The sequence below is a fragment of the Equus quagga genome, chromosome 1 (genome assembly GCF_021613505.1).
Source record: "Equus quagga isolate Etosha38 chromosome 1, UCLA_HA_Equagga_1.0, whole genome shotgun sequence".
NCBI lineage: Eukaryota > Metazoa > Chordata > Mammalia > Perissodactyla > Equidae > Equus > Equus quagga.
The window spans coordinates 64,511,850-64,526,526 of NC_060267.1; the positions used below are offsets into that span (position 1 = coordinate 64,511,850).

Below are 14,677 nucleotides of genomic sequence, written 5' to 3' on the forward strand. Positions count from 1 at the left end.
CTGCTGGTTTTGGGTGGCATGTTCTATATATATCTACTAAATCCATCTGGTCTAATGTATCATTTAAGGCCAATGTTTCTTTATTGATTTTCTGTCTGGTATGTCTATCCATTGATGTAAGTAGGGTGTGTTAGAGGCACCTCCTATTACTGTGTTACTTTTCACTTTCTCCTTTTATGTCTGTTAATATTTGCTTTATGTATTTTGGTGCTTCTATGTTGGGTGCATAGATATTTACAAGTATTATATCCTCTTGTTGATTTGTTCCCTTTATCTTTATATAATGCCCTTCTTTGTGTCTTGTTACAGTTTACGTTTTAAAGTCTATTTTGTCTGATATAAGTATTGCTACCCCAGCTTTCTCTTTGTTTCCATTTGCATGGGATAGCTTTTTCCATCCCTTCACTTTCAGTCTGTGAGTGTCTTTAGATTTGAAGTGTGTTTCTTGTAGCCAGCATATATATGGGTCTTGTTTTTATATCCATTCATCCACCCTATGTATTTTGACTGCACCATTTAGTTCATTTACACTTAAACTAATTATTTATAGATATGTACTTATTGCCATTTTGTTACTTGCCTTCTGGATGTTTTTGTAGTTCTTCTCTGTTTCTTTCTTCTTCTGTTTCTCTCTTGCCTTGTGATTTGATGACTTTCTTTAGTGTTACTTTTGGATTCCCTTCTCTTTATTTTTTTTTGTATTTATTACAGGTTTTTGGTTTGTGGTTACCATGAGGTTTGTATAAAGCAACCTATGTATACAGTAGTCTATATTAAGTTGATGGTCTCTTTAAGTTTGAATGCATTCTAAGAGCCCCATGTTTTTACTCCTCACAATGTTTTATGTTTTTGACATATTTACATCTTTTAGTTTTGTGTACCCCTTAACCTCTTAAGTAGATATGGATGATTTTAGTACTTTTGTCTTTTGACCTTCATACTTGCTTTGTAAGTGGTTGATCCACTACCTTTAATATATATTTGCCTTTACCGGTGAGCTTTTTTCTTTGGTAATTTTCTTATTTCTATTTGTGGCCTTTTCTTTTCCATTTAAAGTCCTTTTAACATTTCTTGTAAGGCTGGTAAACTTCTTTAGTCTTGCTTGTCTGGAAGACTCTTTCTCCTTCCATTCTGAGTGATAACATTGCTGGGTAGAGCATTCTCGGTTGGTTGTAGGTTTTTCCCTTTCAGTGCTTTGAATATCTTGTGCCATTCTCTTCTAGTCTGTAAAGTTTCTGTTGAAAAGTCAGCTGATATTCTTATGGGAGTTGCCTAGTACATAACTTGTTGCTTTTCTTTTGCAGCTTTTAAGATTCTCTCTTTATCTTTAATTCTTGACATTTTAATCATAATGTGTCTTGGTGTGGGCCTTTTTGAGTTCATCTTGTTCAGTACTCTCTGTGCTTCCTGTACCTGGATGTCTGTTTACCTCCCCAGGTTAGGGAAGTTTTCAGCTATTATTTCTTCAAATGAGTTCTCTGCCCCTTTGTCTCTCTCTTCTCCTTCTAGGACACCTATATTGTGAATATTAGTATGCTTGATATTGTCCCAGAGGTCCCTTAAACTGTCCTTGTTTTTTTTTTTTTAATTCTTTCTTCTGTTCAGCTTGGTGATTTCCTCTACTCTGTTATCTGAATTGCTGATTTGTTCTTCAGTGTCATCTACTATTGATTCCCTCTAGTGAATTTTTCGTTTCAATTATTGTATTTGTCAGCTCTGATTGGTTCTTTTTTATATTTTCTAACTCTTTGTTCATCTGTTCTTCTCCCAAGTTCAGTGAGCATCCCTATGGCCATTACTTTGTACTCTTTATCAAGTAGATTGTTTATCTCTGTTTCATTTAGTTCTGTTTTTGAGGATTTGTCTTGTTGTTTTATTTGGAACATATTCTTCTGTCTCCTCATTTGCTTACTTCTCAGTGCTTGTTGCTATGTATTGGGTAGATCAGCTACATCTCCCAATCTTGGAAAAGTGGCCTTATATGGGAGATGTCTTATGGGACTCAGTAGTATGTTCCCCTCTTGTCACCCATGCCAAATGCTCCAGGGGTATCCCCTGTGTGGGCTGCATGTGCCCTTCTGTTGTGGCAGGGCCATGATTGCTGCAGGTCTGTGGTAGACAGGGCTGGCTAACTGGTTGCAAAGCCTGGCCACATGCAGCTGCTGTGGATGCACTATTGGGTGGGGCAGGCCCCCAGTTTAGTTGGCTTTGAGACCTGGTGGCACGCAACTGCTGTGGATTTGCTGATGAGTGGGTGAGGTCCCTTGTGTGGCTGGTTGTGGGAGCCTACTGGCACACATCTGCTGCAAGCTCACTGGTGGGTGGGGCAGGCCCCTGATGTGGCTGGTTTGTAGGACTGGGGGCACGTTACTGCTGCTGGCTCTCTGGTGGGTGGGCCAGGCCCCTAGGACAGGCTAGCTGTGGGACCCAGTACACAACTGCCTCAGGCACACTGGTGGGCAGGGCAGGCCCTTTGTGTGGCTGGTTGTGAGGTCTGAAGGTGCAAGACTGCTTTGGGCTCACTAGTGGGTAGGGCAGGTCCCTGTTGCAGGCTTTATGTGCTACCCAGCTGTAAACAACTGCCTCAGGTACACTAGTGGGTGAGGCAGGCCCCTGCACTAACAGGCTAGAGGGAGAATTCCAAAATGGCCAGCATCTTTGTCAGCATAGCTGAACTAGATCTCAAAAATGGCTGCTGCCAGGGCCTGGCTCAGTGGCATTGGCGGTTAAGTTTGCGTACTCCACTTTGGCAGCCCAGGGTTCACCAGTCTGGATCCTGGGCGCAGACCTACACACTGCTTGTCACCTACACACTGCTTGTCAAGCCATGCTGTGGCAGGCGTCCCACATATAAGTAGAGGAAGATAGGCACAGATGTTAGTTCAGGGCCAATCTTCCTCAGCAAAAAGAGGAGGATTGGCAGTGGATGTTAGCTCAGGGCTAATCTTCCTAAAAAAAAAAAAGAAATTCTGCTGCCAGTGTCTCAGTCCCTGGAGGGTTGGGGGCTGGCCACCTCCTGTGTCTCACCAGAGGCACTCCAAGCTTAGTAAGTGAGTCTCTTTTACCAATGGATTATGCACTTTTCTATCTGGTGGTTTTGTGCTGGGTTGAGTGAGTCTGTGCATGGGCTTTTTAAGAGCAGGTTTTCCTTTCCCTGAAATTCTGTAGTTTTTCTGGCTTTATTCCTGATTGTTTTCAAAGCCAGATGTTTGGGGATCTTGTCTCTCCTGTGCTGGATCCAAGAGCAGAAGTGTCTATTGTGGAGTTTGAATCCCCCACCCCTCCAGGAAAAGCGCCATGCCTTTGAGATCGCTCCCAACCATGAAGCACCGTAGCTGGGGTGTGGTTCTTTCCTCAGCAGGGCTGTAACACTGCCTCTTCCATCCCTCTCTGTGTTGTCCCTTGTTGTGGAGGCTCTTTCCATCCAGTTTCAAGATCTCTCTCAGAGGAAATTATTTCACATGTAGTTGTAGATTTGTTGTATTGTGGGAGAAGACAAGCTCAGGATCTTCCTACACCACCATCTTCCAAAGTCCTGGGTTTTGTATTTTTGATATTTGGGTAGGCATAATGAAGTTAGTTACTTCTACACACACTATGGGGTAGATATTATTACTTATATTCATTACTTGAGCAATCCTCAGTTTATGGCTTGCGATCATTGGGCCATCTGTTAATATTATGTGGCTTTTCTGTTAGAGTCTGATGTTTTCTAGGTAGACAGTCATGTCATCTGTGAAGACAGTTTTATCTCTTCCTTTATAGGCTTTGCTCTTCCTGCCTCCCTTTCTTTCCCTCCCTCCCTCCTTCTTTCTTTTCCTACCTTTCCTTCCCTTCCATCTTTCCCTGCTTTCCTTTCTTTTCTTTCCCTTTCCCATTTCCCCTTTCCCTTTCTTTCACTAGCTAGTGCTTCCAGTGTGATGTTGAATAGGATCAGACATCCTTACCTTGTTCCTAATATTAAGGAATTGTCTTTCACCACTAAGCATAGTGTTAACTGTAGGGTTTTCAAACATGTCTCTACCAGGTTGAGGGTGTTAAATTTTATTTTTAGTTTGCTGAGAGTTTTTGTAATGAATAGACATTTGTCAAATATTTGTCTTTAAATCTATCATCTTGATATTTTTGTGTATTTGTCCTATCTGTTCTCTGTCTCCCTTTTTTTCTTTTATTCTTTTCTTTTGGATTAATTGCATATTTTTTATCATTACACTTTCTTCTCTTTTGTTAGCTTATTACTTATACCTCTTTGTTTTTTATTTTTAATTTTTAGTGGTTGCTTTACAGTTCACACTATTTATCTTTAACTTGTCACAATCTATCTTCAAGTAATGTTATAGGTATATCATTTCATGTATATTATAAGAACCTTACAACAGTATACTTCCATTTCCTCTCTCAGGGTCTTTGTAGTATTATTGTCATGTATTTTACTTCTATATATGTCATTAACCCCACAATATGTTGTTGTTATTTTTGTTTTAAAGTGTTATATTTCAAAGAGATTTTAAAAATAAGAAAAAAGCATATTTTATATTTATCTATATATTTACCATTTTCAGTGCTCTTCATTCCTTTGTGTAGAACCAGGTTTCTGTCTGGTATCATTTTTCCATCAGCCTGAAAGACTTCCTCAACGTTTTTTTGTAGTACACGTCTACTGTTGATGAACCCTATTAGCCTTTTTATGTTTGAAAAAAATCTTTATTTTACTTTCACTTTAATTAAATATTTTCTCTGGGTATAGAATTCTAGGTTGAGTTTTAGATTGTTTTTCATTACTTTCAGGGTGTTGTTCCACTGCCTTTTGGCTTACATCGTTTCTGGTGTGAAGTCTTCTGTCATTCTTGTCTTTGTTCCTCTGTAACTCGTGCCTTTTTTTCCTTTAGGTGCTTTCAAGATTTTTCTATCACTTATTTTAAGTAATTTTATTATGATGTGCATTAGTATATTTTCTACATTTTTCTTGCTGTGATCTTCCTTGAGTTTCTTGGATTTGTGCGATTATAGTTTTTATCAAATTTGGAAAAGCTCTGACCATTTTTCAAACATTTTTTCTTCCCTCTCCTCTTCAGGGAGTCCAATTACATATGTACTATATTGCTTTCAGTTGGCCCATCACTCACTGATGCTCTGTTCATTTATTGTCCAACTTTTTGCTCTGTGTGTTTCGTTTTGGATCGTTTCTGTTGCTATGTCTTTAAATTTACTAATCTTTTAACAACTAGTATGCATTCCATTACAGTTCGTATTTTCATGCTTTTTTGCATGCATACTAGTTGTTTATGGGATGCCAGCTGTTGTGAACTTTACCTGGTTGGATACTGAATATTTTTAAATTCCTTTCAGTATTTTTGAGCTTTATTCTGAGACACATTTGAGTTATTTGGGAACACTTTGATCCTTTTAAGGCTTTCTTTTGTAGGATCAGAACAGCCTTTATTCCAGGGCTGATTTTTTTCCCCATAAAGGGCAGTACTTTGGAGTATTCTACCTGATATCCAGTGTATTTCAAGGTTTTTCCACTCTGACTTGTGGGCACATGAACTGTTTCTGGCCTCATGTGATCTGTGGGGATCAGTTCATCTGTTCCTTTCCAGTGGTTCTTTTTCTGATCTCAGATAGTTTCCTTGTGTACATGTGCTGATCCATACTCCGCTGAAGGCTCGAAAGGAAAACTGAAGATCTCTGGAGCTCTCTCAGTGCAGTCCTCTCCTCACATGCAGCTCTCTCCTCTCTGATGTTCTGCCCCATGAATTCTGGCAGCCCTGGCCTCCCTGAGTTCTCAACTCTGTTTCCCTTAACGTTAATTTCTCTCAAAATATCATGACAGATTAGTACTGAATAATAAATTTAAAAGTGGTTTATTTTCAAACATGTATCTTTGGCTTCCACTCTCTTTTTATTAATATAACACTGCCTAAAAGAGCATTTATACTGGATCTGATAGCATCAATTCAGTTCTTCTTATAAATGAAAGTAGTTTTATACTTGTTTTAAATTTCTGTTTGGTAAATATATTTTCAATATAGTACAATTATTTTTAAGCTTAATAGTTATTATTTAGTCCTTAGATGATGTAAAAACATTTAGGTGTATCAAAAGAGGTTTTTGTTTCGTTAGTTACTACCAAATTTAAAGAATATGCAGAATAGGGAATATAAAAATGCCCTAGAAATTTTTTTAGTGCTCTACCTTTATAATCTATCATGCTTTTGATGCCTATCTGGGGAATTTTAGTGTTTCTGTCCTTTCAAAGTATTTCTAGGTTGATTTTTTTGTTTTTGGTGTGTAGTATACCAAAAATTTATTTAATGTCATTATTCATATCTGCTAACATCTTAATTATTTGGATTTTTTTATTTCAACCAAAAGTAGTATATGATGTTTGGTTTTGATGTTTATATTCTATGTAAGTATTCTGCTATAATGTTATCACATTTTGCTGTGGTTTCTGCCAAATGACAAATTTTCCATGATCATGCTCATAAAGTTTCTTGGATGAAACTCTGAAAGCTAAGCATTGCCTTGGTAAAAACTGAAGCATATATATTAAATGTTCTTTCTCATTTTTTATATACTTTCTAGTCTGCAGTATCAGTGTTACTTTTTCTCAAAATCAGCTTTCAGTTTTTATTACTTGACACAGTCATTGACAGACATTTAAAATTCTTCATGTATAGTAAGAATATCTGATGAATGCTGTTAATCTTTTTATTTTTCACATTCTTTTACATTCTCATTCTTTATTTTTATTTTAATTTTTTTTTTGAGGAAGATTATCCATGAGCTAACATCCACCACCAATCCTCCTCTTTTTGCTGAGGAAGATTGGCCCTGAACTAATATCCATGCCAAATCTTCCTCTATTTTATATGTGGGACGCCTGCCACAGCATGGCTTGGTAAGCTGTGTGTAGGTCTGCACCCAGGATCCAGACTGGCAAACCCCAGGCCACCCAAGAGGAGCATGCGAACTTAACTGCTATGCCACTGGGCTGGCCCCCCATTCTTTATTTTTTACATCTCCAGAGTTTGCAATATAGACAAAGTATCTACTCTTTTTTGGTAAAATAAGTAGTGTCTAGTGATTTTTGTTTGCTTTACCATTTGCCAGAAATTTGTATGTAATGTTTTTGAAAACTTCCTATTTGTATGGTCTTTGGAGTTAACTGCCACTACTAAGTCAATAACTTTTTTAGCTAGTATCTTTAAGTTTGGGTCGGTGAGTGTGGATTTTTATGAAAACTAGAAGTAACCACTTGAGTGATAAAAAAAAGGAATTCAAGTACCTTTCCCCTCTCTTTTGTATAGTATCAAAGGTGCAGAATCTGGGATAAGTTACATGAAGAACATATCAATGCAGGACGTACAGTTCAGGTAAGGCTATTATATTGTTTCTACTAAATCAACATGAAAAAGCTAGTCTTAAGAAAATTTTGCTAAAATAAGAAATACCCTTGTACCTGAATCCTTTTATGCATAGTTGTACCTATTTCCTTAAGGATGCACTTTTACCAGGAATTACTGAATCAAATGTCGTACATATTTTTAAGATTTTGATTCATATTACCAAAATTTCCTCCAGAAATGACATATCAACTTACTCTCTCACAATTAATGCATTTTCCAAAAACCTTACCAACACTGTTATTACCCATTTCCCAAATTTTTGCTAATTAGTAAGTTAAAATTATGCTGCGTTGTTGTTTTGATCTGGATTTTTTCTTTTATTGCTTTGAAGGGTAAAAGTTTTTTTCGTATGGGCCTTGCATATAGTGTTTCTTTTGTAAATTACCTATTCGTGTCTCTTGCCCCCTACATATATTATATTTTCTTTTGTAAGAGCTGCTTATAATTTGAAGATACTGATTTTCTGTCTGTAATATTGTTGCAATAATATAGTGTTGCAAATATTCTTTTTAGTGACTGGCTTTTTAGTAAATAAATTTTAATTATTTTAAATTCATTTTTTAAAATCATATATTTACATAGTTAAAATCCAAATAAAATAAAAAGGCTTATTGTATACTACCTTTCTCCATCTTTAAGTCCTATGTGGAAGAAGCTATGTTTAATCTTTTTGGACATTTCCCCTGGTGTTTAGCTCTTTCTTCCTCAATACCATGTGTAGGCTGGTATTTCTTAATCAGGTTTATCGCTTCACTTCTTGCTATTGTAGGTAGTGATTAGTTTTTTACCCTTCTCTCCTACTTTCCTTTCTCCTATATAATTACGTATATTATAATTTTTTAAAATCATTTATTTGATAATTTAGTCCTCTGTGTTTTCTCTTTGCTCTTTTTTAAAAAATATTTTATTGCAAGGGTCAGCAAAGTATGGCTTCCGGGCCGAATATGGCCTGCTATTCACCCCATTTGTTTACATGTTGTCTTTGGCTGCTTTCACACAAAACAGCCCTTGAGTGGTTGCAGCAGAGACCATGTGGCCTGCAAATCCTAAACTATTTACTCTCTGGCCCTTTGCAGAAAAAGTTTGCCAATCTCTGTTCTGTTGGGTGTTAGGACTCTTGGATTGCTTATCTAATTTTCTTTTCTGTTTTCTGGGAGATTTCTTCAGCTTTATCTTCAATTGTTTTTACTAAATTCTTTATTTCTGATATTATAATATTTAATTTCCAAGAGCTTTTTCTTCTTCTCTTTTCCTTTTTTCATAGTATTTTGTCTTTGGATATAACTTCTCCTGCTTTTCTGAGACACTAAAAAGCTCGTTGCTTGTCTCCTGGTGGACTTCACTTAAAGGTGCTTTGGCAAGCTGGTGTTTTCCTTGGATAAACCTCCAAATATCAGTATCTGGAGGTTGTTCTGGTTTAGTTTGCTAAAGAAGAATCCTCATTCTCCCCTTAGGGCAAGTAGGCATTTATTTTTCAGTTACAGAAGCAGGTTAGGTGAAGGTTGCTGGGCTTTCATGGTTCAGGTCACGCTTTTACATAAATCGCTTATTTTAGCCCTGTGCCTGGTGTTTCTGAATCTAGAGTCTGTTTCTACAAAGATTGCATCTCTGGTCCTCTTGCATTTCAGAAAGGTTACTATAACTGCAGTAAAGTGAATATATTGGGATAGAATGAAATGAATGCAAGAGATCGTTTAGGAGGGGTTACAGAGATGGTGGAGATGGAGAAAAACAGATTGATTTGAGATCTAGATAGAAATTTGATTTCTCTCTCTCTCTCTCTTTTTTTTTTTTACTGCTTGCTAACTAGATTCCAGGCCTAAAGATCAGGAACTATGTCTCTGCTATTTGCATGTCCCATAGTACCTGGTGCTCAGCAAGACTCGATGTTTATTGAATGATAGTAGGCACATTAATGTCGATGAGATTATTATGACTTGGATTTCTTACCATCTTCACTGTTTAATATGTCATTAAAAATCACTTATGATTTTCTTGAGTTAATGGTTATGGTCAAAGTGTTTGCTGATTTCAAAAATATATGTATTTACATTATTGACCTCCATCTGGCGCAAAAGATTTATATGTGCCATTAAAGTAGTGAGATTGAAACTGTTGTTAGAGGTAGATATTCGCTTTGTTTTATTCATATCTGCCCTGAATTTCATGTATAGGCTTATTTTTTGCTAGTTTGTGTAAAAATTATTTTTGGACAAACAATTTCATGAACAGTTATCATAGATTTTTTTAGATTTAGCATTATTAGATTTATATAATAAGAACTATCTTCACTTTGATTATAGTGTCTGTTGAAAAGGAGTTCTTAATTTAAATGTAGTCTACTTTAACAAGCTTTTCTCTTATGGCTCGTGCTTTTGGTAGCTTGTTCAAGGAATGTTCTCTATCCTAAGAGTAAGAAGATATTTTCCAAGGAATGTCTTAAATGTTTTGCTTTTAACGTTTAATCTAATCCATCTGGACTTGATGGTATAAGGTAGATAGAAGTAAAATTTCATTCTTCTCCATTTGGAAAGTCAGTTGTCTTTCACTGTTAACTGATTTCTCCAATGCTATTTACATATCACAGTTTCATATATGTATGGGTCTGTCTCTGGTCTTTCTGTTCCATTCCACTGCTCAATTTGTCTATTTCTCCACCAAGTTCCACAGTATCTTAGTTAAGACAGTCTTATGATAACGCTTGATATCTGGTAGGACAATATTTCCACCTTACTCTTCCTTTTCAGGAGTGTTTTGTCTATACTCACCCCTTTAGTCTTCTGTATAAAATTTGGAATCTCGTTTTCAAAGTTCGTATACAATTTTGTTTGGAATTTGGGAATTGCATTGGATTTATCAATCTAGTTAGAGAAAATTGACATATTTACAATGTCTAGTTTTCCTACCTATGAATAGGGGGCTATCCTTGCACTTGTTTATGTCTTCTTTAATTAATATTTGTGTATCTTTATAGTTTTATGCATACAGATTGTGATAGATTGTACTTTTTAAAGATACCTGCAAAATATCTTCCATCCTACATGGTCGTCTATGGTATGACCTTGTTATTCTCCCACCAACAGGTGGAGTCTGTTCCCCTCCCCTTGAATCTGGGCTGAGGCAGAAGTAATGCTGCGTGGTTTCTGAGACTAGTCAGAAAAGGCCAGATAGCTTCCACTGGTTCTCTGAGGAGGCTAGCTCTGGGGGAACTTAGCCATGGCATGAAATGTCCAAGTATCCTGAGACCTCCTTGTGGGAGACAGCCACAGCCACAGCTGAGCCCTTAGGAACTTCCAGCCTCAAGTGCCAGCCACATGAGTGAGCCAACTTAGACATCCAGTGCAGCTGAGCCTTCACAGGACTGCAGCCTCAGCCAACGTCTGACTTAAACGCATGGGAGACCCCAAGTGAGAACTGCTCAGCTGATGACTTCCTAAATTTCTCTTCTACGTTAGCAAAATCAAACAATGGTTTTAGGCCCTAAGTTCGGAAGGAATTTGTTATGCAACAACAGATGACTGGAATATAGGACTTACACTTATTTTGTTTCTCTATTTCAATGTTTTTCATTAATCTGTTACTATCTATTAATTAGATACTAGACTATTAATTAGATAATTTGCCTATTTAATTAATCTAGTACAATCTCATTCTAGCTGATAATAAAGGATTCTGAAAAATATATCACAATTTCTACTTTGAAGGAACTTACCTAGACGGGAATTCACAAAAAGTTAAATAAAATATTTAAATAACAGTTTAAAGCTTTAGAAAAAGATGTCAGTGTATGACTACTGATCAAATATATTGTAGAGACCAGTAAGTGATATACTGCAAGCTGTCTGGATGCTGGCTAAGAGAGGTATTGTTCTCATTTTTCAGATAAAAGAAGGCTGAAGAACAGAGAAACTTAGTGTTTGTCTAAAGGGCAAAGCCTTAATAAGTTGTAGTGCAGGAATCCAATCTGGAATTATTTTTAAAGGTTTCATTTTTTTCCTTTTTCTCCCCAAAGCCCCCCAGTACATAGTTGTATATTCTTCGTTGTGGGTCCTTCTAGTTGTGGCATGTGGGACGCTGCCTCAGCGTGGTTTGATGAGCAGTGCCATGTCGTGCTCAGGATCGAACCAACGAAACACTGGGCCACCTGCAGCGGAGCTCACGAACTTAACCACTTGGCCACGGGGCCAGCCCCTAATCTGGAATTATTTTTAATATTAACTTAGGTGGATAGACAGTAGAGTATTGCACTTAATACCTACATAGTAGGTCCTCATTAGATATTTGTTGAGTAAATGAATGGAGGCCTTTTTCTCCTTTGATTTTTACTCCTTTTGGTGGTTCAGTGAATATTTTTTAAGCTATGTATATTCTTTTTGGTGCCTTTTGATATTGAAATAAGTGTGAAGTCATTACACTACTATCAATACCTTAGTGTAGTAGTTAGGTAATACAAGTAAAGAATAGTCCAGATTTATTTTAATTAAATAGTTATCACTCTGGAGCCCTTAATAATAAATTATATGATGTCTAGAATGTGTTTACTCTACGTTGTTTAAATGTTTACCAGTGGACTTGTGCTCTGTGTTTGTCAAGAAATCAGATTAATTATTGATACCAAATGTTTTCTGCTGTACACAATTTGCTCTCAAAATTACATGTTGTAAAAACACATTAGGAATCCTTTAAGCAATATTTAACAAAGGCAAATATATGCACAGCCACTCTTCTTTTAATCATTAAATACATAATTAGTCATTTTTCAGAATTTCAATTAACTCAGAATAATTACTTTTTACAATTATCAGTACAGATAAGTGTATATTTAAACATATCTTTTAATCTTTAGACAGGAATTTCAGGATATTTCTGAAAGAAGGGGAAAAAAGCCATAACTAGTTATTAAATTTAGTTACAGAACTAAAGAGAGAGATATGTCACCTTTATTTTACTGAAAGTTTGGCCATAGTTTGCAGTTTACTACTTGCATACTGCAAACCTTGTTAATTGCTGAGTTGGTATACTTTCTTCTTTTAAAACTTACTTCATTGGTTGTAGACCCATTTATCTGACTGTGAATATTGCAGCAAATTTTCAGAACTTGGCATAATATTTGCTTTTCTGATCTGTTTATTAGCAGAAACATTTGAACATTTACTATTAATACTATTCTGGACACTGGGGCTATAGCTGTGAGCAAAACAGAAGAAAATTATTGTTCTCACCAAACTTATGTTCTAGGGGTGGTAATTGGCGAAACAGAGACAGATAATTTTTTTAAGTAAATAAATGTATAATATTTAGATAGTTGTAAGTACCATAAAGTAAAAGTAAGGCAGGTTAAAGGGAACAAAGAGTCACAGAAGGTGATGAGGGTTCTTTTGTATAGGGTGGTTGTAGAAGGTTTCTGATGACATTTGAGCAGAGACCTGAAGAAAGTAAAGGCATAAACCATGGGGGCTCGACCATCACCACAATCCTCGTAATGTGAAACCATTCAAGATAATATATTCATCTCCCCAAAAAGTTTCCTCATAGCCCTTTGTAACCCTGCATGTGGCTTCTCCCTTCCACGTCCCTCTGCAGCCCTTCCCCCTCTCCGCACATGCACACACATCCCCCAAACTTCCATCCCCACCTCCCGGTATCCAAGCAACCACTAACCTGCTTTCTATCACTGTACACCAGTTTGGATTTCCTAGAATTTTATATAAATAGAATCATACAATATGCACTCCTCTTTTGTCCAGCTTCTTTCACTCTGCATAAATATTTTGAAGTTCATCCATGTTATAATGTGTATCAGTATTTCATTCCTTTTTTTTATTGATTAGGTATTCTCTTGAAAGGATACATGACAGTTTGTTTATCCATTCATCTGTTGATGGACATTTGGGTTGTTTCCAGTTTGGGGCTGTTACAAATAAAGCTGCTATGAATATTTGAGTACAAGACTTTGTATGGACAAAGGATTTTATTTCTCTTGGATAAATACTTATGAGTGGAGTGGCTGGATCATATAGTAGTTGTTATTCTCTAACTTTTTAAGAAACTGTCAAGCTATTTTCCAAAATGGTAGTACCATTTTATGTTCACACCAGTTCCTCCATATCCTTACCAACATTTGATATGATTGGTCTTTTTAATTTTAGCCATTTTAATAGGTCTGTAGTGGTATCTCATTGTGATTTTACTTTTCACTTGATTAATGATATTTCTGTTTTATTTTGAATTAATCGAGTATTTTTCATTCATTTTATCTCCTTTCTTGTCTTACAAGCTGTAACTCTTTATTTTGTTATTTTAGTGGTTGCTTTAGGGTTTATAGCATATTTCTTATTAGAGTTTATATTCAAGTGCTGTTATACTATTTCACATGTTTAAGAAACTTACAATGTACTTCTGTTTCTCTCTTCCCAGTCTATATGCTATTGTTGTCATATATTTTACTTATACGTTTTACATACTTCATAGTGTTAAACAGTCAGTTATGTTTTTTAAGTGATTTATATATTAAAGGAAAAAAATCTTATGTATTTACCTTTGTTACTTTTATTTCTGGTGTGTTTAATGCCTTTGTATAAACCCATATTTCCATCTGGTGTCATTTGCCTTTTGCCTGAAAGACTTCCATTAACATTTCTTGGAGTGCAGTTCTGCTGGCAATGAATTCTTTCATCTTTTGTATATCTGAAAAGCCTTTATTTGGCTTTTGTTTTTAAAAGGAATTTTGCTGTATAAAGAATTCTATATTCTAATTTTTTTCTTTCAGTACTTTAAAGATGTTCGACTTTCTTTTCACTTGCATTGCTTCCAATGGGAAATCTGTTTTATTCTTATCTTTGTTCCTCTGTATGTGTCTCTTTTCTTTGGCTGCTTTTACTAGTTTCCCATTATCACTGGTTTTGAGCACTTTGATTCTGATGGTCCTTGGTGGAGTTTTCTTCATGTTTCTTGTGCTTTGAATTTGTTGAGCTTCTTGGATCTTTAGGTTTATAGTTTGCATCTGATTTGGAAATGTTTTGGCCATTATTTCTTCAAATATTTTTCTGTCCCCTCCCATCTCTCTTCTCCTTCAGGGACTCCAATTACACATATGTTAGGCTGCTTAAAGTTATCTCACAGCTCACTGATGCTCTTTTACATTTTTTGAGTTCTTTTTTTCTCTGTGTGTTTCATTTTGGGTGGTTTCTATTTCTATGCCTTCATGTTCACTACCCTTAGCAGCAGCAGTGTCTAATCTGTTAATCCATTCAATGTATTTTTCA

General features: G+C 36.1%; 1 protein-coding gene across 3 annotated transcripts in view; it reads left to right on the plus strand.

Annotated features, from left to right (window-relative positions):
- STX17 (syntaxin 17) overlaps nt 1-14,677 on the plus strand; it is a 63,627-nt gene that overhangs the window by 16,734 nt on the left and 32,216 nt on the right. For all 3 annotated transcript variants that reach the window (XM_046664661.1, XM_046664653.1, XM_046664668.1), the window contains exon 3: nt 7,314-7,379. In XM_046664661.1, the coding sequence (XP_046520617.1) occupies nt 7,314-7,379 (66 nt within the window). The remainder of the gene's footprint in view (nt 1-7,313; nt 7,380-14,677) is intronic.